The 24,983-nt window shown below is 42.4% G+C and overlaps 4 protein-coding genes across 5 annotated transcripts; 2 read left to right on the forward strand and 2 right to left on the reverse strand.

Moving 5' to 3' along the window:
* Positions 1-9,061, forward strand: LOC128765382 (L-threo-3-hydroxyaspartate ammonia-lyase). 2 transcript variants are annotated; one of them, XM_053876094.1, is made up of 11 exons: positions 1-240; positions 2,345-2,672; positions 3,169-3,285; positions 4,948-5,183; positions 5,267-5,432; positions 5,685-5,784; positions 5,851-5,926; positions 5,997-6,122; positions 7,874-8,041; positions 8,113-8,170; positions 8,623-9,061. In XM_053876094.1, exons 1-11 carry the CDS (start codon positions 122-124, stop codon positions 8,719-8,721), a joined length of 1,593 nt encoding a protein of 530 aa, XP_053732069.1. In that variant the 5' UTR covers positions 1-121; the 3' UTR covers positions 8,722-9,061. The 2 variants fall into 2 exon arrangements, with proteins under 2 accessions (XP_053732069.1, XP_053732067.1); XM_053876092.1 differs by having other exon boundaries at positions 2-240; positions 4,942-5,183; positions 8,623-9,060.
* Positions 9,062-10,564: 1,503 nt separating this feature from the next.
* tmem254 (transmembrane protein 254) lies at positions 10,565-12,960 on the reverse strand. The gene is made up of 4 exons (XM_053875451.1): positions 12,863-12,960; positions 11,047-11,150; positions 10,907-10,966; positions 10,565-10,771 (listed from the first exon to the last, which is right to left on the reverse strand). Exons 1-4 carry the CDS (start codon positions 12,938-12,940, stop codon positions 10,651-10,653), a joined length of 363 nt encoding a protein of 120 aa, XP_053731426.1. The 5' UTR covers positions 12,941-12,960; the 3' UTR covers positions 10,565-10,650.
* A 381-nt stretch (positions 12,961-13,341) lies between these two features.
* Positions 13,342-18,718, reverse strand: LOC128764624 (transmembrane protein 254-like). Its single transcript, XM_053874530.1, has 9 exons — positions 18,561-18,718; positions 17,248-17,351; positions 16,524-16,583; positions 15,815-15,904; positions 15,383-15,398; positions 14,971-15,063; positions 14,400-14,503; positions 13,804-13,863; positions 13,342-13,551 (listed from the first exon to the last, which is right to left on the reverse strand). The coding sequence occupies exons 1-9, from the start codon at positions 18,645-18,647 to the stop codon at positions 13,431-13,433; spliced, it is 735 nt and encodes a 244-aa protein (XP_053730505.1). The 5' UTR covers positions 18,648-18,718; the 3' UTR covers positions 13,342-13,430.
* Positions 18,719-22,838: 4,120 nt separating this feature from the next.
* On the forward strand, positions 22,839-24,780 carry LOC128764626 (homeobox protein prophet of Pit-1-like). Its single transcript, XM_053874531.1, has 3 exons — positions 22,839-22,860; positions 23,535-23,719; positions 24,088-24,780. Exons 1-3 carry the CDS (start codon positions 22,839-22,841, stop codon positions 24,778-24,780), a joined length of 900 nt encoding a protein of 299 aa, XP_053730506.1.
* Positions 24,781-24,983: the final 203 nt, after the last annotated feature.

The raw sequence follows: 24,983 nt of genomic DNA on the forward strand, positions 1-24,983 counted from the left end.
TTTCTGCAGGGGATGAACTGGCGCTGTGGTCATTTACACCGTGGGAGCGGCTCCAGTCGGCGTCCCTCGGACCAGTTCCGCCTTCCTTTATTTTTGTTTTTTTCCCGAAGGAGTTTCATCCATGATGAACTTTGCTGCTCAACTCTTCTACTCCACCTACCTCCAAGAGCGACTGGAGCAACTGTACTCACCTAAGCCTGCAGTGAAAGGCAGCGAGGAGAATGACCCCTTCTGGCAGAGGTGGGGAATCGCACCCTTTTAAAGCGACCTTGCATCCAAAGCCACAGCCCCTTTACTCCCCTATAGGACTGAAAGCAGTTATTAAACTGAGGAGGAATTGTTCTATTGCTCGCGAAAATCATATGGAATCCTCACGAGATTTGAGTTATGACCTGTGTTGCGATCAATGCTCGGTTCAAATTAAGCTGAGGGCCGGTCCCATCGATTCAATGGTTAAATATTATTCTGGAAGGCAGGGAGAAAATGTGCATGTGCGTCTGTAAGTTCATTGCATTCTGAATATATATATATATATATATATATATATATATATATATATATATATATATATATATATATATATATATATATATATATATATATACTGCGTTTAAGTCTGCTATTATTCCAAAGGCTTGAAGGCCTTTAAGTCTCCAGTTATAGTTGATTAATGTTCGACCATGGAAATTATTTTACCTAAGTATTATATTTATTGTCATTCCAGTCCAGTTAGAATGGAGCGACATATGTACTGATGCGAGATAACACTATTAAATACAATGCAGAACGTCACCATAATAAAGAAATATGAAAAACAAACGCAGCAGTGGAGAATTTTAAGTAACTGCTAATATGCCAACAGTATCTTTATTTTTCTGAATTTGAGTTTTGACTCGTGAAAGTTGAGCTTTCGAATAACTCTACATAGATGAATAGATAGATAAAAGAAATGATACAGTAGATGAGACGGCGCCATCTTGTGGTTAGTTTCAACATCTCCTATACACGCAATACACCTTCGGTTGAGTGTGGATTTTATCAGAATCAGAATCAGATTTATTGCCAAGGTCAGTGAGGATCCCACCAACTAGGAAAGTGCTTTGGAACAACATGCAATAATGAACAAAACACAATGCTACTACTACTACTAGTAGTAATAATAATAATAATAATAAACAAATATTAAATTAAATTAAAAAAGAATAAAAACAAACAATAATAATAGAAGTCACTAATAAATAAATAACCCACAAACAACACAGCCTGTTAAATATTCATCGATCTGACGCTGTTCTTATCACACTTTCACTCAAAAGCAGTTGTGACTCAATAATCTGATCTGTTCGAGGCATAATCCCACCATCATGTAAAGCCCATCCCTGCCGGCCGCTTCTCTGTATTTACGCTCAGTTCAATTGCACCGAGCTGCTATTCATCAAAGCCACGAGCTTTGGCCCCCGAACTGCTCCACTAATGGTGTGTGGAGTCCTAAAAAAGCCCAGCCTATGAATCACAGGTTGGCTGGTGGCCCTTGTCTGTCAGAGCTGCGCAGACGTGAAAGGTGAATCCATTTATCTTTCGCTGAAGTCTGTTCAATCATTTCATGACGCTATTTAGGCCACTTGTGATCCAATTTGTTCATCCTCGTGTGAAAGTGGAACTGGAGGGCGACTTGCCAGTTTTTGGATTAGGAGGAGAACAGGTTGCTCTTGTCGGAGACGTACACAGTACTTTAGGATCAAATAGGTAGAGAAGTCAAAACATGACCTTCCAGTCGAATATGGCCTTTTACAAAAAAAATTTGAGTCAGTTCTGCATGACCAGCAAGTTACAGAGCTCTACTGCCACCCGCTGGGCCACTGAGCTCATGGCTATCAATGATATTTCAAGTGCTAAATAAAGAAATGATAGTAGGTCAGAAAAATTGGGGGGAAATAATGTGGGTGGAAACAAGTGCTTTCTTAAGAAGGGCTTTTCTAGTTTCATTTATTCTCCTTGTTATACTATTGATTTAAAATCTGCTTCATTGTTTATGCGATGGTTCATGGACTATATTAAATAAAGGATTTATTTCAAAGTACAACTGCAATGAGGAGCGCCAAAGTGACTCAGTAAACATTAAAAATAGAACAAATGTTTGACTGCAGGTGTTGCATTGCCTTGTCACACCTCTCAAAATGAACTGAAGTTCCTCACTGTTTCCCAGACTCACAGCATGATGTTTCTACTAAACAGAATCTGGAGGTCGAACTATTTTTGATAAAAAATCAAATAAGAGCTAAGAGTGAGCTGATCCTTCCAACACCACAGAGGGTTCGCACTAAATGTAGCATCTGCCTCACAGGGAGGAGCTGCGTCTCGGTCCAGAACAACAAGACCACTTCCACAAGGCCGGGCCAGTCCAAAACGGCACAGTTGGACGGAGAGCCACGCTCATCGAGCCAGAGAGGTTGAAGGACTTTGGTGTGGAGGAACTTCTCAATGGAGACGTGAAGGTCCATGAGAGCAGAGTAGCTCAGCGAACAGAGGTCAAGCTCAAGAGCCCGCCGAAGACCAGACGACTCAGCGAGTTCAGGGTGGTGCCCAGGCCGCCCATCCAGTACCTGCGATTTGAAGACATCAGCGCTGCTGCCTTCAGGATCCAGTCAGGGATTCAGAAGACGCCATGCACGGTACATCGTACACACTTGTCTAGAGCTAACTTTCCACCCAGATGTGTCACGGCGCCAAAACGTCAACAGTTATTTCCCTCAGTTCTATATTACGCCTCTGTTGGCTTCAGCTCTTCAACAAAAACGGGGGCAGATCAGGGGTGACTTGTTGTTATGACAATTATGATCATGATGAAGATTATTTTAATCTTTGGTTTCCATTTTTATCTGCCCAGTCTAGAGTGAATTTTGTTGGCGCTGTATTTATTCATTCAAGTTAAGACCCACTATATTGAGGATGAAATGGCAAGCCATGAGGCATTTATTAAAAAGATCAAAGATGATCGCTGACTGGGTTTTTCATACTGAAGTTATAAGCAAGTGCAGAGGTGGGCTGAGCAACAAAGAAGTTCTCTGAAGGTCAATAAAGGCCTGAGCACTGGCGATTTACTAAAACTGAGCATCATAACCATTGAGATGAAGCGTCTGAAATGTTCTGTCTGCTTGTCTTCTTCAGTACTCCAGACTCTCCAAGCAGTACGGGATGGAGATCTTCCTCAAAAAGGAGCACCTGCACTACACCGGCTCGGCCAAGGAGCGAGGAGCTTTATACATGCTCACATCTCTAACACAGGTGAAGCTCAGAGATCCATTCTTGCCTGCGAGGCCAGGTGACTTCACCCGTTGCCTGGTCACTGTGAGCCACTAATCTCCAAGACTGATGGACTTGGTGACCTGACATGACTCGACTAATGAACAGAGTGTCCATGGGACGTGACCTTTTGTCCATCCTCCAGGTTCTAATTCAGGTTTTTTGGACGAGAGAGGTTGGTTTTTCGAGCCAGAGTTACAGGTTGGCAGACGAGGGACTGAATTCACAGGTGGAAAAACTTCCCACTTCTTTATCCTCTTTGGCAAAGCCATTAAAGAAGCATGGATCCTCTTTAAGAGGAGGCCATGGGGATTATTCCCACTAGTGATGACAATATTGGCGAGAGACACCGTGTAATGTGGACAAGCTCCTTTAGAGGCTGTCTGTTTCCCTTCCCTTTCAAAGGCAGTCTTCAAACAGTATGAGTCACTTGAAGCTAAACCGTACGGCTGCTTGAGTCAGGAGACGTGACTCGGGAAGGGAGATCAGAGGTTTCACATCACAGCAGTGGTGCGCTGCGCGTCGCAGGTCCATGAACAGAAATGCAGATTTAAAGATGCTCCTCTGGGGACATTACGCTATAGAGCAGCATGGTTTAGATGATGACTTGGGGCCAAATCTGACCTGAGTTTTATGCTGCACACTACAGTTCAAAATACATGTAGTGCACTAAAATGAGGTGAAGAACAAAGCATAATGGTATCATGACCTATAAATATTTCTGTTACAGACTATTGAGGATTATAAATAATAAGAAGGAATCTAGAAAATTCTCAAAAAAGGATATAGCTTAAGTTCGATGAGAGATGGGAATGTTTGTGTGTCAAGACTAAAACCAGACTGTCTCCTGAGTTGTGAGTTTGTTCCCCTCCTCCTCTTCAGAAAATTTGTCTACACTTGAAACACAAACTCAGAAAACACATTTACAAACTTGGAAATATACTTACAAACTCGGGGAAAAAAACAATTCGCTAAAGAAGTTTGTAAATTTGTTGGAAATGTTGTAAATGTGTTTCGCTATTTGTAAATTTGTTACAGGAGTTAGTAAATTTGTTTCAAAAGTTTGTAAATGTGTTTTGCTCTTCTCAGCCTCCATAGATTTCAGGACATGCCAGAAATGGATGAAAAGAATTCGGGACTGATCCTGGCTTCTTTACTGTTCAGGGGGTTGTGCCAGTTATGACGTTAGAGCTTCTAACTCATCAAATAATGTCCAGATTCATGGGCAAGAAAAATACAAGATGGATTCCTGGTAGATAATATAACAACAGAGTGTGATCTCAGCTGGCCAGGAGAGAGACAATATGACAGGCTAGAGGTCTGCACTCTCCAAGTCTCATGTGTCGTCTTAGCTCGCCATTTGTTTCTGCATTTCAAAAGGTCGGAGTGAGTGGTGAAGGAGAACAGTTTTGAGAAGAAGAAAAGGGCATTCATCACAAAAATTATTCATAATATTGTTATTTCATTTTATTTATTTAACCATTTATAATATTAATATTTCATTGCTTCACTTGGATTTACAAACATTCATGAAGATTACCCCATTCATTTCTCTTACTTTTAGTCCGGTGAGCTGCTGCAGGTAAACGCAACCAAAAAAATGATGAGATCTCTCTCTCACTGTCCTCATTGCACCAGGAGCAGCAAAGGAAGGGTGTGATCGTAGCCACCGACTGCAACTTCTCCATGGCCGTGTCTCACCACGCCGTCGAGCTGAAGATCCCCGTCTTTGTAATCATGCCGTCTTGCTGCACCTCATCCCGTCTGCGGATCTACAGGGACTACGGCGCCATGGTCATTTCCTACGGGAGCACCAGTCGGGACTCCCAAAACCACGCGCGCCACCTCGCCAATGAGAACGGCTACCTCTACGTGGACGAGTCAGTCGCCTCCGCTCTTTGATCACTAACAGTCCTGAGATCAAAGGCACTTCTTCTAAACTCCGCCTACTTGTTGCATGCAGGGAGGAAAGCCCGTCATACCTGGCCGGTCTGGGAACCGTGGGAATGGAGATCTACGAACAAGTCCCCAAACTGGAGGCCGTGGTGGTGCCGGCTGCTGGACAGTACGGCCTATTGGCTGGTACTGCAGCCGCCATCAAACACCTCAACTCCCAAATTCTTGTCATCGTAAGTACGGTGCGGTGTGTGCTGAGGTGCTCCATATCCTATAAATGCTCCCGTCCCCTCCTACGTCTCCCTGGTGCTGATCCAAGGATGTTTATAATCCCTCGTCCTTTCATCTGCCCACGGTGGTGTATGTGAGCTGCACACTGCCATATAAGCATTAGATGTGTGCTGTGCATCGAGCTGCTGAGACTCATCATGTTTCCACAAACATGCTACAGTGACAGTTGTAACATGATGGCTTTCCAACAACAGGGAGTTGAACCAGAAGGTTTCCCTCTGCTGCGTCAGTCTCTGAAAACAGATGGTCCCGTCAGAGAGGTTCACAGCAACCAAAATACCAAACTATACGGAGGTAACACTCGCCACTCCAGGTTGGATCCCACTTTTTTTCTCACATATATTTGTTGATAAACTTCAGATCTGGTGGAGCGGTCTCTCGGCGCCAACACCTTCCATCTGGCCAAGACTCTGGTCGACAAAGTCGTCTCCGTCAGGTTCGCCGGTGCGCTGAGCCTGGAGAGTTGATCGCTGGTTAAGCTGAGATGTTCTGTGTGCACATGACAGTGAGGAGGACTCTCTGGTGGCGATGCTACGGTTTCAGGAGTTTGAGCGTTCGACGGTGGACACAGAGGGAGCTCTGGGCCTCGCTGCCATCCTGGCGGGTCAGCTACCCGAACTCAGAGGGAAGCGGTGAGTCACAGCTTTACGTTAGGGTTCAACTCTAGGGAAAAAACTTCTCAGAGTTACCTGGAGCAGCATCTCCCAAGCTGCGGAGCGAGGCTTCGGTTTGCTGGTCTGTCTGTCTGTCTGTCAGCACTGTAACGCACCAAAGTGCAAAACATATTTACAAACTTTTGATAGAAATTTACAAACTCTTGGAAGAGATTTACAAATAGTGTAACACCATTACTACATTTCTAACAAATTTGCAAACTTCCTTGGCAAACTATTTTTGTTTGTAAATTTGTCTTCAAAGTTTGTAAATTTGTTTTAACATCTTTCTGTACTTCTCCCGCGATTGGTACAAGTGGAACATTCCAGCAACCACTGCCAGATCACCTCCATAATTTGTTCCCCTCCATTTTCGTAAGGATCTTCAGAAAATTTGCCTACACTGAAAACATTTATAAACTCTGAAAACACATTTACAAACTTGGAAATATACTTACAAATGGAGGAAAAAACGTTTGCTAGAGATTTTAATAAATCTGTTTGAAATGTTGTAAATGTGTTTTGCTATTTGTAAATTTCTTCCAGGGGTTTGTAAATTTTTTCCTAAGTTTGTAAATGAGTTTTGCACTTGTCAGCACCGTATTTCAGGACGTTCAACAGTCAATTTGTCACGATGTTCTCTTCTCCCTCAGTTAATATGTTTGTCCTCATCATTGCTGTAGACAGCACAAAGTTCAGTTTTTTTCATCCAGAGGTAGTTTATTGGTGTTTAAGCGTGTGGCAAAAACATCGTATTCAGATCAGTTGGATGCATTCACAGACGCTGACGCGAACATGGCCACTCATAAGTCACTCTAGAGCAGGGGTTCTTAACCTTTTTGATCTCGGGCCCACCGTCTCCAGAACAAATGGGTCCAGGGTCCATTCTGTGATGACTGATTTCTGATTTCAGAATTACTGATTTCATTTGTGTTCCATAACCAGACATGTGAACAAACCAAAACCTGGTGAAATGACATGAAACCATGTGATCAGCGCAAAGATATTTGTCATGGAAAAGTCCAGCCAGCAGCAGAACCTGGTGCAAGTCATATTCATCAAATTTACTAAAGAAGGAAAAAAAAAAAGACTTGATGCAAACTGTTGAGAAAATTGGAAAAACTGTAGGTCATCAATAAAAATCTGGATCAAATCAATATAATAAAACAACGTCAAACAATATCATTAAATATTTTGTTTTTCATAAATAAACTTCAAAGAATATAAGTAAACTGTAAATCAAAGTATCGCTGTAAAATGTTCGAATTAATTTTAAAAAGAGATGAACACTTATTACTGTTGGGGCCGCCATCACTTTCTTTATCATTTTTTCTTTTCAAGAACTTCTTCATAGTTGGTATCTATCGGAAAGCTGTCAAGTCAATTCCATGACACACTACTTCCACCATATGTGGCTCATGTATTCAAACTCATGGCCCAGAGGTGTCAAAGAAAAAGCTTTTAGGTTACACCCTCTAGGGGGCGCTCGCGGCCCAACCATGGACCTCTGCGCTATGGTTAAGCATCGCTGCTCTAGATGAAAGGGATCTGTGTAGAAACCATGGCTGCTGTGGCTGAACAAGGGTCTGTCACGCTTCAGTTTATCTTAAGGAGACACAAGCGGATATGTTGGGATGTGTTGGAGTTTAATAATAGCCAAACACAGTGTTCGTATTGAGCAAGTCCTGGGATGAGACGTTGAAGACGTTCTCCCGCTTGATGCGCTGTAGAGTGGCTGTGGTGGTGAGCAGCGCCAACATGGATCTGGAGGTGGTGAGGCAGTGCGTGGACCGGGCTCTGGTGCTGGACGACCGGGTCAGCAAGTTCTCGGTGCAGCTGGGCGAGTGGCCCGGAGACATGGCCAAGCTGCTGGACATCTTGTCCAGAGAAGACATCAGGCGAGTGCACGGCTGCCGCTCACCCTCGCAGTCTGAACTCCTCTAAACTGTCCCCCCCTCTCTGTCCCCAGGCTCCTCGACGTCTGCCACCGGAGACACAGTGACAGGGCTGACATTTTCAAAGCCAAGGTGAGTGATATGAATTCCAAACAGGTTCCTCTCCTGGCAGTCACAAGGCTCCCGGAGTGAAACGACTCCTCTGGCCCTCGATGAAAAAATCTGGAGAGCACAGTTTAGAGCCAGAAGCCTTCGTTGCTTGGTAACAGAGGGATGAAAGACAAAGAAACGGTCGGACAAACATAATGGATAAATGAGGAAAGAGTGTGGAGCATTAGAGTTTTGAAACCTCTTTCACTTCATTATGGAAACAACACAAAGCGATGACTCACTTGGAGGAACTTCTAGCAACGTGTTGCCAACTTGGTGAGGCTTCGTATTTCACTTGTGCAGGTAGCTGGGTCTCATTGCTAGTTTCCTCTGCAGCCACAACACTGACATTCATTCAGTCAAGAAGGTGAAAGGCTTTATCTCATTAGCCGGCTCAAGCAGCTGATAGGTGTGTGTGTGTGTGTGTGTGACAGGTGGAGTGTGTGGTGGAGACCAGGGACAAGACGCAGAGCGCACACCTGAGGAAGATGCTGAGCGAGCGCTATCCATCGCTGTGCTGGTTGGACCGGTGATCACCAGGACACGACCCGGAGGCTTGTAAATAAACACTCGTGTTTCAGACTGTCGACAAAGCTTTCCACGCCTTGAGAACATAGAGTGAGTGAGTGACACTTGTGTCTCCTCTGCTGCTCCCGCTGCTGTGCTAGTTTCATTACGGAGCCGAGTGATGCTCCTTAGCAGCTGAGATTAAAGCTTCGACATGAGCTCGTCCTTCTTTAACGTATCGCTGAACTAGACGCCAGAGGCAGTGTGTATTTATCATTTCCCATTGTTTACAAGCTGATATGTATATACCTTGTATTTGTACGGTTGAAGTTGCTAGCGCAGAAATATTCTCTGAATAAAAGAATACAAAAATTCTTGTCAGTTTTGCGTCACTATGATCAACAGCTCAAGTGCACTGAATGCATTTATGTTGTCACTCGTAACTGCTGTTGGTGTTGGTCTTTTTAAAGGGGATTTTTTTTCACCTTACATGAAGTAATAGCAACATTACATCATTACCTCATTTATATAAGTCCCATGCCTATTTTAAATAGACAAAACAACCTCTTTGTATTTTCATGTTTTGTTCTATTCTATAATAATATAATAATAATGAATAGTTTTTATGTAATGATATAAAAACATTTTTATGTTTCTATTTTTTTGCGCTGAAATATGGTTGAAAAAAGGCCAAAAAAGAACATCCAAAAGAGCACTTTTTTTTCATTGATCTGTTCAAATTCGGGTCGCGCTCCATAAGACAAGACCACATAGCCAAGATTAGTTATTCCTGCAGGTTGCCTGGTGCTCCGTCATCCAGGAGAGACTCGGAGAAGAACCTCCGTTCTTCCCAGAGAAGGCAACTCCTGGACCTGTGAGCCGTTGAACTTCGAGGAGACCCGGGCTCTGTAGGGACAATGACTCTCAGTTGATCTGGAACAACTGTGCACACACCCAGAAGGTTTTGGGGGAGAGAGAAGAAGGATCGACGGAGATTTTGAGCACATTTTTCCTCATATATATATATATATATATAACAGTGCCACCTCCAGGGACAAGAGCAGACTACAGCGCATCGTACGTTCTGCTGAGAAGGTGATCGGTTGCAGCCTGCCACCTCTTCAGGACCTGTGTGCAGGTGGGATCAGAGCCGACCCTTCTCACCCTGGACATGGACTGTTTGTTCCTCTTCCCTCTGGCAGGAGGCTACGGTCCATCCAGACCAGAACCTCCCGTCACAGGAACAGCTTCTTCCCCTTGGCCGTCAGACTGTTGAATTCGTGAACAGCCTTGTTGTTATGTTATTCTATTTATTTATTTATTTTTATTTTACTTTATTTTATTTTATTTTATTTTATTTTATTATTTATTCACTTTTTGACTGCATGTTATTCCAAAACACTTTCCTAGTTAGTGGGCTCCCCACTGACCATGGCAATAAATGTGATTCTATGTCCTAATTTCAGCTTGGTTTTTCTTCACCCTGAGTTAAACTGTTACCTGTTTCTCACTTTCTTTCCTTGGCCTTACAGAGGATGGTGGTGGTGGTGTGGATTTTCATTCCAACCAGTGAAGCCCTCGGAGTTTAACAAGAAACACCAGACTGACATGGTGAAAAGGTGTCCCCTGGATTGGTTGGAAGGGAAAACATTGAGCTGAAAAGAAAGAGATATCCACCCAAAATGCTAAGCTCAGCTCAGAGGACACGCCCCCAGCACCTCAGTGATCTTGCACATTTCTTCTATTTAAACGGATATAGAATCCTCCATTGGAGGGGCTCTGTTTACCCGGCTACAAAGGTAGAAGTTGACCCAACCTAGGCAAGTGCTACATCAACGAGTCAGAGAGGAGCTTGGATTTGTTGTGTCTTTACTGCGATGCCGGACACAGGTGAGCAACCAAGGGGCACACAACACACATCTAGAGCAGAGGCTCAAGCCTTCATGCTTCTGGTCTTATTTCTGCTTCTGCCGATCCGGGTAGTAGTTGAAGAGCAGGCCGAGGGAGAAGTAGCCGAAGAGGAAGGTTTGGAAGAACCACAGGAAGCGGGCTGTACCATCCGTGACGCCTTTCTCACTGCGGAGACATGACCATGTGACTGGCAGGAAGTTGCTTTGGAAGGTTAAAATCGTTTTTTTTTTGCCACAAAAACTTTCAAAAGCTTTGTTCTGAAAATTGCTTCTTTAGCGAGTCAGATGAAAGGACGCTTACGTGCACACGCGGAATGAAAGAAGAGCTTCCGTGATGTGAATGCCGAACAGGAACCACCAGCTGTTGAGAACCAGAGTGAAGTTATCGACCAATGGAATCTGAAATGTGAGTTACGGGTGTCTGCTTGAGCAGAAACCTACAAGTTGATCAGCCCCGCAGGGCTGTTGTCCACCAGGTTCTGGAAGAAGCTGCCGAACGGCCCGAGGTACGAGAGGGGGACCAGATCTGGGGCGAAGGGCAGCAACTGCAGGGAAACACAACACCAGTGTAGCGACAAGGAACAAGAATGACAATTGAACACCAATCTGTTCTTGTTGTTTTTTGTTTGTTTTGAACCAATACAAGTGAATATAATCTGAAATAACAATAATAATAATGACTTATATAGAGCTTTACTGAAACCATGATCCATTCATTCCTCAGTCACACCAGTGGTGGTAAACTATTCTACGCTGTTCAAGGGCACCATGACAGCAATGGATGGAGCGGGATTTGAACCGCCAACTCGTCCATTAAAAAAAAAGTCATTAATCAATACAATAATAAAACACCCATGATGAAGGATTCTAGATCAGACTGTGCTGATGGATGGTGACTTTTAAGCTTTTAACTTTTATAACTGGTGGTGAGAAACACAAAAATGTGGTTCGGCCACGTCATGGAGCAAAGAGTTCCCTCACCACTGGAGCACTTCCACCCTGATGTTCAAGCTCATGTCTACAGATTCGACTTTCGACTGTCAAATGTTCACATACGAGTAATTCATCATAAAACCGGAAATTATTCAAGTCCCATTTATATCTTCATATTTTGTACTATTCTTACTATGATTAATAGATTTTATATAATGATATAAAATAAAATACATTCAAAAAATGAAATTAAAGTAAATTTAACAGCAGGATCAAAAATGGAAATGAATGAATCAGGTAATGGGGAATTCAAATGAAAAAAATGAAAATAAATAGTGATGAAAATAATAGTACTTAGGAGTCAGAATAAATAAGTTTCTGGGGGTTATTATTATGATAAACACAATTTTATGCCTAATTTTTTTTTTAAAAAAAGATGAAAAAGCATTGAACAATGATTGAACAATGATCAAAATATATCAAAGCCAACTGTGATGAAGTAAGACTCTCAGAGGACAGAGCAGGCCCGACTTGTAAAACTGGGTTGGTGTACGCTCACTCTGTCGCCTGCATCTGTCCTGACTTGTCAGTGCAGAGGACATAATTGGGCGCCGAAGCTCATTCCACTACTTCAATGGTCTGACATATGGCAGAAACGCCGGCGGCAAGAAATTTGGAGAAAATGCAAATTTTTCAGTTTCGAGTGTTTCTCTGACAAAGAACTCGGAGAAACAGTCACAACTCCCGAACACACCGATGATTTTGATGAAGGCAATAATGAACTAGTATCGTCATTTGAACTGCTTGAATTTAAAGACGTATCCAGAAATGTGAGGCTGCGGAGTGTGAAATGATGAATATCACTGAAATATAAATGATATCGAGTGTCAGTGTAAACCTTTTTTTAGTGCTTGACATGCTTAAAACATTCATATTGCGGTTGTTGTTTCATTTTCCTTTCTGTTTCACCATTTCTTTCAATTTCTGCTTTTGTTTGTGAGCTATGTGAATTTCTCTATTGTTGGAAATGTATGGCTTTTGTAATAAAACAGTAATAGCATATCTATTTATCCTCATCTGCCTTTTTAAAATAGAAAATAATACTATTGTTACATGTTTGAATGCAATATTGAGTAGGTCTCTGATGCAAAAATCGATCTTATGCATATTATGATAAATAATAATTTTCTTATATTTGAGCAACAATAGTCATACAAGTTCACTGAAGTGATGAAACTAAACAGAACTCTAGCCGTGGATGTCTGACCAGTGACGTCATCCCCAATCCTGAGCTGCATCTTTGAGAAGAGCAAAGTGACCTTACGGTGAAGAATCCATCGAAGAGGATTCCTGCCACCCAGGTGTAGATGCCTGCCAGCTGGAAGAAGTTGGACTGAGCCATCGTCGCCTCTGCTGCTTTCTGGCAGGGTTCCTCTCAGCTGACCTGTTTATGAATGAGCAGGAATGTAGGAGGAGTGTTGCAGGGGAAGAAAATACATATTCAAGCAGCAGGCCGCCTTTGCTTTTGCCACAGGCGGATGTGTGCATTTATCACCGTAACTGGTTCATCATGTCACAGTGCAGAACCAGAACCAGAGACCCGGGCTGGATGCTCAGTTCTGGTTCTGCCTGCGAGAGTTTTCACCGTGTTGTGGATCACGTTTGAGTTGCTAATGTAGCATTATCTTAGTCGACCATCACCGTATGAGGAGCGCATCTGGCCTCCATGGCTGTGCAGCAGAGTGGTGTTCCTCCATGAACCAGTGAGGAAGTAACCAGACGCAGTGTAAACGCATGGTCTGAACACCATTCAAGTGTATAGTTTATTTTGATGATCAAATTACTATCAAAACAGAGCAACAGATGGTCATAAACAAAGCTCTTTTCTGGTCTCATTTCTGCTTTGGCCGATCCGGCTGGTAGTCAAAGAGCATTCCCATCGAGAAGTAGCCAAAAACTAGAGTCTGGAGGAACCACAGGAAGCGCGCCGTTCCATCCCCGATGCCTTTCTCTCTGCAGGAACAAGGAAGAAGATCAAGTCGCTGACAGGCAGCTGGTCGTACAGGTGAAGAGGGTCGCACAACGAAATGTCTTTGGAGTGAGCAAAAAGCAAAGGAAAAATATCAAATGTTAGAGACACACAACCCTGGAGGTCGACTCGGATGACCCCATACATATTAGCAAAACGTGAACAGCACAACTTGAGGACGGCAGAAGTTTGTCCACTGGTTCCACTACAAAACAAAACAAGAAACAGACTCTTACTTGCACACTCTCAGCGCAAGACAAGCTTCGGCGACGTGAAGACCCAACAGGAACCACCAGCTGTTGACAACAAGAGAGACACACATCAATGGTACACTTCCTCTGAACACAGTGATTCTTAACCTCAGGGCTGTGAGCGCCTCCTAGAGGGCGCCTAAAAGTTTATTTGTTTTACACATTTGGGCCGCGAGACATTCAGTTTTAATCCATGAGCCACATATGGTGGCAGTAGTGAGTCACTGAATTGACTTGACAGCTGCAAATCTGTGATAGTTACCAACTATGGAGAAGTTCTTGAGAAGAAAAAGTGATGAAGAAAGTGATGTCACTGCCCCGATAGTAAAAACTGTTCATGAAAGCACCTGTTGACGCAGTTTTTAAAATTAATTGAAACATTTTATGGCAATATTTTCATTTATACTTTACTTTTATCTTTTTTGGAGTTTAAAAAAATATATATTTTATGATATTTAGACATTGTTTTATTGGAAAAGATAGGTAAAAAGAGACGAGTCATTCACAAAAACTGTATGAAAAAGTGATGGCTAAAGTTTGAACAAAAAGAAATTCCTCCGGACAAAAACAAAACAGCTTACAAATTGATGAGTCCATCACTGTTGTTGTCCACCAGGTGTCTGAAGAAGCTGCCTAAGGGGCCCAAGCAGGACAAGGGGAGGAGCTCTGGAGCGAAGGCCAACGACTGCAGAACAGAAGGAAGAGAAACGGCATGGATGAGTTCACACCGTGGGTGAAATGGAGAAGTTTCAAAAAGATATATATATATATATATATATATATATAATATGACAACATATTAGATTGCTATTATTTTTTAAACATCATTTAGTTCCTCTCTTACATACAAACTTTGCTTAAAAAATGAATAATACTTCATCATCATTCTCATCATTAATTCAAGTCAAATTCACATGAGCTCAGAGGGACAGAAGGTGGCAGTAGTGATCCCTCACACAGGGCTACATTGTGAACAAGATGGCCGTGACCACGCAGCTTCTACAAGATCCAAAAAGCCCAGCAAGTTTCTCGTCCTATTGTCAGTATTTCCTGAGCAATTCATTGAAATCCATTCATGACTTTTCTCAATAGCAAAATAATAAAAAGGTTATTTGAACTTCTTAGAGAAAGTCTTTGACAAGAAGAACTTACAGTGAAGACTCCGACGAAGAGGATCCCCGCTATGCATTTGGAGAAGCCCACTGCTCGAAAGAAGTCGGGCCGAGCCATCATCGCGTCCACTGCCTTGGTATCGTGGGTCTGTCAACTGAGGGTTATATGAGCCAACAGAAGTGGGAGGACTGTTCAAGCAGATATTAACCTTTGTTTGTGCCAGAGGCAGCTGGCTTTTGTTTATCTATCAGAACTGGTCCATCACCTCACTGAGCTGAGCTAGTCCTTTCTGTTTCTGCCCGGGAGGCAGCTCAGTCAGGAGAAAACTTAAGATTTGTTAATTCAACGTTAGCTTAGACAAAACCGTTGCAGCACATTACGGGACTTGTAGTAAGAGTGGCTCATAGACTGGATATAAAGCAACCTTGGGGGCCACATCTGGCCCACACACCTTGAGTTTGACATGGCTGTGGAATAAGGAGGACAGATTTCAGCTACTGACATTACCCCTCATCGAAATGTTGCAGTGCATTCTGGGTCACAAGAGTCGAGTTTGTCATGGCTGCTAAGACAAGGCGAACTCCAAACGTGAGGAGGGTGAGAGAACATGGACAGAAACGAAAGCACAATTCTTGTGAATTTTAATTGAGCAAAATTAAAACGGCACATAACAGCAGCTGTCATATGGTCCAGTGAGGTAAAAAGATCTTCAGTGTTTCTTCTTCTGCATCACAAAACAAACCGCAATTGGAATGGAAAATTCAGTAAAAAGCAATAGAAAAATTCTAATAATTATATATAATATACTGCATATATTTTAAATCAGCTCTGTCACGGCCCACATGGTCTTCCTCAGTTCCGTTTGGGCCGATTTGGGTCGTACTTGATCAGCAGGCCGAGAGAGGTCATCCCGAACAGGAAGGTCTGGAAGAACCACAGGAAGCGCGCTGTGCCGCTTGTGATGCCCTTGTTGCTGCAGCACAGAGGACGATGTTCATGTCAGAAACATTGATGTGGAAAGGATGCGGACGGGACGATACACATCTGAAGAAGTAGTGGGGCTTTTGCTGCGAGTTATTTTAACTAACAAGCTTAGCAGGGCAGCGACAAGCTCCGCTGCATCGACGCCACAGACTCCATCAAATAGCACTCTGGTATTCAGTACAGTACAGTAAGGAACCATCACCTGAGTTTTCATTCAGGCTGTTGGTTGATATGTTAGTTATTAAAAATTAAACGCTGTTATTCAACTTCAGTATAAGTTTTATCGCTAGTTTCTTCAGCAGGAGGGTGAATGCTGCGCAGGCACAGACAGATAAGTGCCTTGTTGACATGCACAAACTGCGTCTCATGTGGCAGCAAACAAAAATCCATTTCCTTATCATGAAAAGGTTCACACTGTCAGCACCAGAAGACTTCAGAGGCCGTGGGAACCTGAGCAGTCACACGATACTTATCATTAAACCACTTGCGTGTCTTTCATTTTCGTCCCAACTTTACAGTTAAAAAACACATGTAAAGCGCAGGATGATGCGTTCAGGTGACGTGACGCAGCGCTCACCATCATCGGGAGCAAGGCTTCCATGACTTACCTGCACAGCACCAGTGAGATGAGGGCCTCAGCGACGTGGACAGCGAAGGCCAGCAGCCACCTGCAGCATACAAACCAAGGTTCATCATAGCGAACTATTCAAATATCATGACACATGAGAGGTCTCTTACAGAACTGTCAAGTTTATTTCCAGTTTATTTTTTGGATTTCAAATGTATTGTATCCACTTGTCCATCCCACATTGAGATGAAGATGCTGAGCATCTCTCTGGGAGTGAGCAGGATGATGATAGGATCAGAGGGACAGCACATGTGCTCAGGTGTTTAGGAGACCAAGTCAGAGAGGCTAGATGGAGATGGTTTGGACATGTACAGAGGAGAGAGAGCCAGTACATTGGTAGATGAAGATGTTGAGGTTGGAACTGCCAGGCAGAAGGTGGAGAGGAAGGTCAAAGAGGAGATGGATGGAGGTGGTGAAGGAGGACATGAGGTTTGTAGGTTTGAGAGAAGAGGAAGCAGATGGAGGAAGATGATCCACTGTGGCCACCTCTGAAGGAAGAAGCCGAAAGGAAAAGAAGGAGAAGATTTGAGACAACACAGGCACAGCTACTCAAAGGTTCTGAACAGGTCTGGTACATTCATGAAACCTTGTCTCGCAACAATGCTAGAAGATGCACCTCAGACTGTTTCAAACATGCGGGACAACCGCTGGGTGAATTCTCCCACTGGTTTCAAGCCACAGTTGTTTGAAAGAAAACCTCTTACAGGATGTACAAAGCGTTGCTGTAGTTCTCCTGGAGGTACTGGCAGAAAGTTCCATACGGACCCAGGTATGCGAAGGGGAAGACTTCTGGTGCAAACACGATCACCTGCAACATCACAGCAAGATAGTGTATGACGCAAAGGCATCCATCGCAGCTCAAACAAGCCTTTTAAAGCAGCTCCAGGCTGTATGAACACTGCAACTGTTTCAAAGTGAAGGGCAGCGTTGTTGTCAGATAAACAGCAGAACGAGCACAGTTCTGCACCACTGTGGCGATTAGGAGAGAGGAATCACATGTTGGCAGAGTTTTGTCCGGAGAGAAAAATGTAAATTACGACTGAGACTCGGAACTCTCCACCAGAACCAGATTATTAGGTCGAGAAAGTAGAGCTGCCGGTTTAGTTCTCTGGCTTGGTTTATACAAACCTGTCAAGAGTGGCAGCTCATGCCCGGATTTCATTACACAGACAAGTATTTAAAATGCTCAACTATTACTATGTTTATTTAAGAAGATATTCTCTATAAACCCCAAGTCGGATGTGCTCAGTCAAAATCCTCTGAAGTCACTTTTCCCTGGATGTTCTCGCTCACAATAAATATACCATGAGGTTTCTACTGGTGCAGCAGCATCTGACTGATCCAACAGATGCACAAGGATTACTAAATACTATATACTTTTTTTAAATAACAAGTGGATTTCTTTCACAGACATTTGCAGGGGGATTTGTCATAGACAAATCTTTGGAGTGCAGTGTCTTCTGTTATGTGATATTGCAGCTCAGAAGAGAAAAAAGTTGCCTTGTTGTGCAAACTGGAATTAATTCAGTTTGTTCAGATGAACAAGCGACTGTCAGTGGTCCGCGGCAGCCAAACAGCCACGGTCAATGTAGTCGACGAAACACTAAAACCACCAGTTTGGGACCCGAGTCTGGCTCGACCGGTTCCATCGGCGTGATGCGTTCAATTGCTTCTAGGACTTTGCACCAACTATTGACGTGCACGGGCTAAAAGCTGATAAGATAAACAGATAAACAACAAGGACAATGAGTCGACGGTCAAATTTCAACATTCAGGAAATGAAACTGATATTGACATTTTTCAATTCAAACCTTACCGTTAGGTGAAACACTGAACGCAACATAACTTAAATATTTATGATGGAAAAATTACAGCCGGTTTCTTTGTGTTTGTTTTTGTGTTTAAAGACACAAAAAACAGGAGAAAATATCGCGATGTCAAATGACGTCGTTGGCATCAGTTAATTCTTCAAGAACTTCATATGCAACTTTTTTCCTCAACATTGAAACACACTCACAGAAAAATGTCCAACAGCCAACGTAACGGCGATGATCCAGAACAAGCTGGTTCTTTTGAAATAATCGCTTTTTCCCGTTTGAGCCATTTCTGTATCAATCGCTGCTTTTGTTTGATTCAGTGGCAACTGCGAGCCACTCGAGTGACTCCTTCTTCTTCGTTGGTAGTCCGGTTGATTCCGGGCGAGTTACTGACCTCTAGTGGTGGATTATAATTTCTATTCATTTGTTCGCTGTTTTTTTTTTCTCCCCTTCTTTTTTGTTTATGTGACGCGTCAGTGGTTGAGGTCGTTTTGTTTGCTGCTTCTTGAGGAAACATGTTTGATAGACTAACAACACTCCAAATACTGATTCACTCCACCGTTCTGTAAACATTTATTTTTCAGGAAAAAAAGTGAATGACGTCTTTCTTTTTTTCCGCTTAAATCGTTTTTTTTTCTATCCAATCCATTTTTCTTTTTATTATGTCAACAGATGACAAAATAACCACATATTTCGGTTCTTGTTCAAAATGATAAAATGCTTCCTCACGGCTTCCTAACGTTTATATATAGTATATGCAAATATTTTTTTGTATTTTTTGTTTTGAAAGGAAAACATATATAACTAAATAACTAACTAATATATACATAAACTACGCACAGCGTTTAGACTTAAACAACGAAGTTGTCTCCCTCTTGTGGTTATAAATGGGTGTACAGTCGCAAATCGCGTTGAATTAAGAAAAAAATCAGATTTTCTACTACTGTCGCCATTGTTTTGTGATAATTCTTGAATATGTGAAGCAAGATGGGGCAAACAATGTAAGAGATTTGTTTGGAAATTCCCACAAACCAGAATAAATGCCAAGCAGTTATTTAAAATAAATAGATAAATCATGATGTATTTTTGCCATATTGCCCTACCCTTTCTTGAAACAAAAACATACCTTTTCTGTCATTTGTTTCTGCAAATACCAAAATAGCAGAGAGTCAGTAGCTACATTTTTTCACAAAATAAACAGGACTTTCCACTAAGCACAATTGCGCTTTGGCTGAGGTTCCTTTGATGGTGAGCCTCTGGATTTTTTCAACGAAGTGTGAAAAAGGTGGACAAACCCTGATGTGGAGGACTGACCACAGATCCTTGAGCTGCTGTCTACTACCTTGACTTCCAGCTGGAAACGCTGACCCCAGACGTCACGCTGCCCTCACACTGCATCCCTCTGTCACTCCTCAACCCTGCTCACTGACTGTCCATCTGCACCAACTTCCCGGAGGCAAACGGCACCTCTCTGCAGGAGTTTCAAGTTTTCTTCTTTAAAAATGTTGCATTCAGTCAGACACAACTAGAAAATCAACAAAAACTGAAGTATGAATCATCGTAGCAACCTTTCAGGTTCAACAGTCAACGCAGGTGTTTTATTGATCATCAAAATAGACGCTCAGAGCAGGTGAGTTTCTGATCCCCTGAACAGACACGGGTCGTCGTCCCAGTTCATATTCACATGCTGCCAGCCTTCCTGGCTGCGGCTCCCTCTGGGCTGATAAGCTGATCAGGTGACCGTGTTCTTCTCCTGTGACACCAGAGTGATGGAGCCTGCTCTGAATGAGCCCAGCTGCTGTTCACCCACGATTAATCACGGATCACTGTATGTAAACGGACTCATAGTTTCATCGTGGCCCGCTGATAAGTCTCTTCCCTTCAGTTGTTTATCTCTCCCAGATCATTCCAAACACACAACAAATATGAAGCAGCACAATTCAACAATCAATGCACCCGTGAGTTGTGGAGGCCTCAGGACTGGAGGAGCCGCTGCATTGATTCTGGTCCAGCGGCTGATAAGCACGATGATCTGTTTTCAAATACAGCGCTGCCCTTTGACCTCCCGCACTGTTTTATCATTCAGCACCCTGCTGCACATCCGACCAGGACTGCGCTCCACGAGAAAATGCTTTGAATTCTCAAAGTGATTCTGCATCTATTATTATTGAATTATCCAATGCTAGTTTATTTCTCATTAAAATAAATAGTTTTTCTTTCAATAAAAAACACATTTTCATTTAATATTGCTGTTTTTTTTTCCACCAAATGACATGAAAACAAATACACAGAATATTATCACTACAGTCACAATCTTTTCAGGTGATATGCATAATAATAATAAGTATTTATTTGTACAGCATTTACTGACATTGTGTTTTAGGCACATGTGCATACACATATATTATGTTCCTCTTGGAATGAGAAAGTATGTTTTTGGTCCTTCAACATATTATATTTTTTACACTGTGCTCACCCACAAATAAAGAAAATAACAAAGATTATCATTTAGAAGTATATATATTTATTAATAAACCATTGTTATCATTGTTCTTTTTAGAAAGTCTTATAAGGGAATAAATCAATGAGACCAAACGACAGATTTCCTCTCGATGCATCTTCATCTGCTCGTACAGTGCATGTTTCATAAAATAGACATAAAATTGCGAAGATCGTGATGACTTTTGGTCATGTATTTATGCTGCGCAAATTAAAATGAATGTCTTTTTTAATCATCCTACTAATATTATGTAAAAATAAAAAAAATGGAAATCCCACAAATAAATGCATATATTTAAAATAAAGAATAAAAACAACTCCCATACATGCTATATTAATTTTTAACATTATCATGCACAATTGTGTGTTATTTTCACTTAAATTCATTTTACAATACTATCAAATTAAAACAATGTTCCGCTGCATTTAAGGTTAAAGTCCTTACTGTCTTTTTTTGCTGGAATGTATACTTGTATTACACTCCTGTATAAATATCTATTTCCCAAAAAAATCATCATTTTATTGTGAGATTAATGATCTCTTAAATTAATAAATATATTTCTGTATATATAGGCCCAACTTTTCACAGATCTTGACAGCTCTGTAGCCGACTGTCAATATAGATGTGAATGACACGTCTTTGTGTTATGTAATATCTTCACCGAGCCGCCGCCATCTTTGTAGTCTTTTCATCAGCGAACAATTCTCTTCTTTGTCTCCGCGGCTGATAGTGAGCTGCATATGAAAGGGAAGCTGACGGGCTTGTGCCTCGACGCTCAGTTAAACATTTTCTCCGCAGCTTTTGTTTCCTGATTAACGTCCGACAGTTTGCAAATCCAAGTTTGTTTGTTTCCCTGGTCACATGACCCACATGAATCAATGCAGCAAATCAATCGGAGTGTTAAGTGAGGTTGTTTCCAGACTATCTCATAAATTCTTACATGGTATTTCTGATCACAAGTGCTGCGCCAATGCTTTTCACTTCACAGCTCCACAGATTGTCCGTCAACAAACATGATCTCATTGTTTCTTCAATTAAAATGTTAATATTAATACAATATTAAAATTGAGGACATATTCATTGTGAAGAAATCAATTTTGCCTATATGAGTTAACACAATAAAAATATATACTTAATAAATTAACTTTAGTTCAAACAGAGTTTATTAGATTTTTTTAATTAAGAAAAATAATAAAATAAAGTTGTATAATATAATCACAATGCCTTAAACACGAATTCCCCTATGCCGTAATAATGTAATAAATTGTACATTATATATATTATTATGTAATATTGTTGTATAAAGTGGCAGTTAATGTCACACTTTGCTATGTTAAAATCTATATTTATGCAACCAATGAACCAGCGTTGAACACAGCATCTGATCTGATGGAGGAGGGACTGTTTACTGCATTTTGAAAAGCTACATAGAGTTTAGATAAAAAATCAGTAAACGTCAAATATATATAAATAAATAAATGGAACACCTCCTATGAAGAACTATATGAGGAATCTTACACTCAGGGGTCAAAATATTCATAGCAGCTTCACATTCATTGTGTTACATTAGGATTTTATCTGGTCAAAAGAAGGAAAAAATCAACTCATGTAAATGAATGTGGCCATTGTTATGTTGCATATTCAACTGCACATTCAGGTAACATGGCCGTCAGTGGCGGGAAGTCCATCACGAGGTCATGTGACAGCCTCCGTGAATTGGTATCGATGGGCCCCATTAACGAGCCGTTCATCGTTTCCCTCCGTCACTCTGAGATGAGGCGATAACGACTGACAGCAGAGGGGGACGGACCAGGGACCACCCCCCGCCCCCCCGCCTCTGCCCACCTTCACCTCAGACCTTCCAGGTAGGAGCTATAAAAGGTCACGACAGAGACCCAGAGGTCACATGTGCTCAGACACCTCAGAGAAGGATTTACTTCCCACACGCTTCCCAGCAGAGACGCTTTTATTTTGAAAGATGTGGAAGGACGCCAGCAACGGTAAGATGCCGCTACTTTCACTGTCACTTCTGAGGTGTTAGATGAGTAATGCTTCACTAAACGTAATGTTAAGGCATGTGGTGCCAGGAGGAGGCACTGAAATAGAAATTGAAATAGTTCTTTAGGGACGTTTTTTTGTGTTTTGGGATGTTTATTTACTTGAAACTGTGAGCATAGTTTTACCAGGATGTGGAGTAAAACGCAGTGTTTATAAAAGAAAAAAAAGGAAAGGAAAGATAAGTCATCAGATTTAGCTTTTAAACATGAGATTTTTAAAAAATATTATTTTCACTTTCATTTTCACTATATTTCACATTTTTTTATATCGCAAAATAGATAGTTGATGACACCAGGGATAAAGAAAGTGGGTCAAATAAAATTCATTATAAATGCTTTTGAATATTTGCATAATTTAAAATAAATAAATATTGCTTTTTAGAAGTAGTAAAGAAAATGTCCTGTAAAAATGTTATGATATTTGACTTAATGTAATAATAATTTCAGTAAAACAAAATAGTGAATTAATGGATATTTGAAATATCTAATAATACATACAATTATTTACATATTTTTGGGGAAAAAAATGTTAGGATTTACAACAGATTATTGTCAACTAATAATAATAGTCAGTAACAGATCCAGGACGGGAACTAAAACCTGCTCTCCTCCTCCAGACGACTCCAGGACCGGCACCCCCGGAGGATCTTCCTCTCGCAGCACCAGCCGCAGGAAGAGAACCAGCTTCTCCAAAGAACACGTGGAGTTGCTGCGCGCCACCTTCGAGACCGACCCTTACCCCGGCATCAGCCTCAGGGAGAGCCTGTCCCAGACCACCGGACTCCCCGAGTCTCGCATCCAGGTACGTCCGTCACCACCGCAGCCGAGGGAATCCATCTGGTCCTCAACCTAGCAATGTAACTGGAGTGATGCATGGCTTACTTTAATCCAGCTTCAGCTGCTTGTTTCTGACTTCAGTGTTCAGCTTCATTCTGACCGTCCCATGCTGTTCTCGTTCATCTGCTTTATGAACTAACTCGCTACTGCTACAAATGCACTGATGTTGTGTGAACATACCTGGCCTATGATGGAACCACCCACCATTAAACAGAGCTAAAAATGTAATGTGCTGCTGCAGAAGATGAGTGTAAGATGATGTCCTACTGAAGAGTCAGGGTCAGGGCGAGCTCAGGTGCTGTCTGCCTCACTAACCTCCTCTCTGATCCTCAGGTTTGGTTCCAGAACAGAAGAGCCCGTACCCTCAAGTGCAAAGGAGCCAAGAAAGGTCTTTGGCAGCTGGAGGGTCAAGTCCCAGAGAGTCACTCCAGGATGAGGGGGTCCCCACCTGGAGCCCTACTGCCACAGAGGCCCCCACCTGCTTACCCAGTCCAGGTGAAGGAGGAGGTGGACGACACTTGCCTGTTCGGATCTTGTCCCTCGACCATGGAAGAGCAAGGATACTACCAGTCCATGTTTGGTCGTCAGCAGAGGGTGGGAGGAAGCCCATCTCAGAGGGGGTACTGGGCACAAACCGGAAACCAGACCCCGCCCATGATGCCACGCTGGTGCCAGCCGCCCATGGAGATGAGGAAGTCCAACCAGCCCTTCCTGTTGCCCAGATCAGCGGAGCAGCAGATGTACATGTTCAGATCCACCTCGCACTCGTCCACGCCTGACACCCCAGACTCTGGATTCTGGGACGTCAGTCTGGAGAACAGCCCCCCCATGGAGGGTCACTACTCACAGATGGACGATTCCTGGAGCGGGATGTCGCTCGACAGCAGCAAAGATAGCGCCCTCCTGCCGGTGGCCCCTCTGCCCGAGCTGTCCCTGCAGGAGATCCTGGGCGAGCTGGACGAGGACTGGCTGGGAGGAGAAGGACTGGACACCAACGCCGGACAGGAAAAGATCGTCCTTACCTGATGGAAAAAAAAAAAAAAAAAAAACAAGTTTAGAAATCCCCTGCGACTGTAGTTTTTTAGATCCTTATTTACTGTATTTATTCACTGACTCACTATTTAATGTGTATTTATGACTTTGCGCACTTTTGTACGAATAAAATATAAAAAGAGTAGATTTGCATCGCCTGCTTTTATCTTGAAATCTCATCCTCAGCACGTGATTGT

The sequence above is a fragment of the Synchiropus splendidus genome, chromosome 9 (assembly GCF_027744825.2).
Source record: "Synchiropus splendidus isolate RoL2022-P1 chromosome 9, RoL_Sspl_1.0, whole genome shotgun sequence".
In the NCBI taxonomy this organism is placed as follows: domain Eukaryota; kingdom Metazoa; phylum Chordata; class Actinopteri; order Syngnathiformes; family Callionymidae; genus Synchiropus; species Synchiropus splendidus.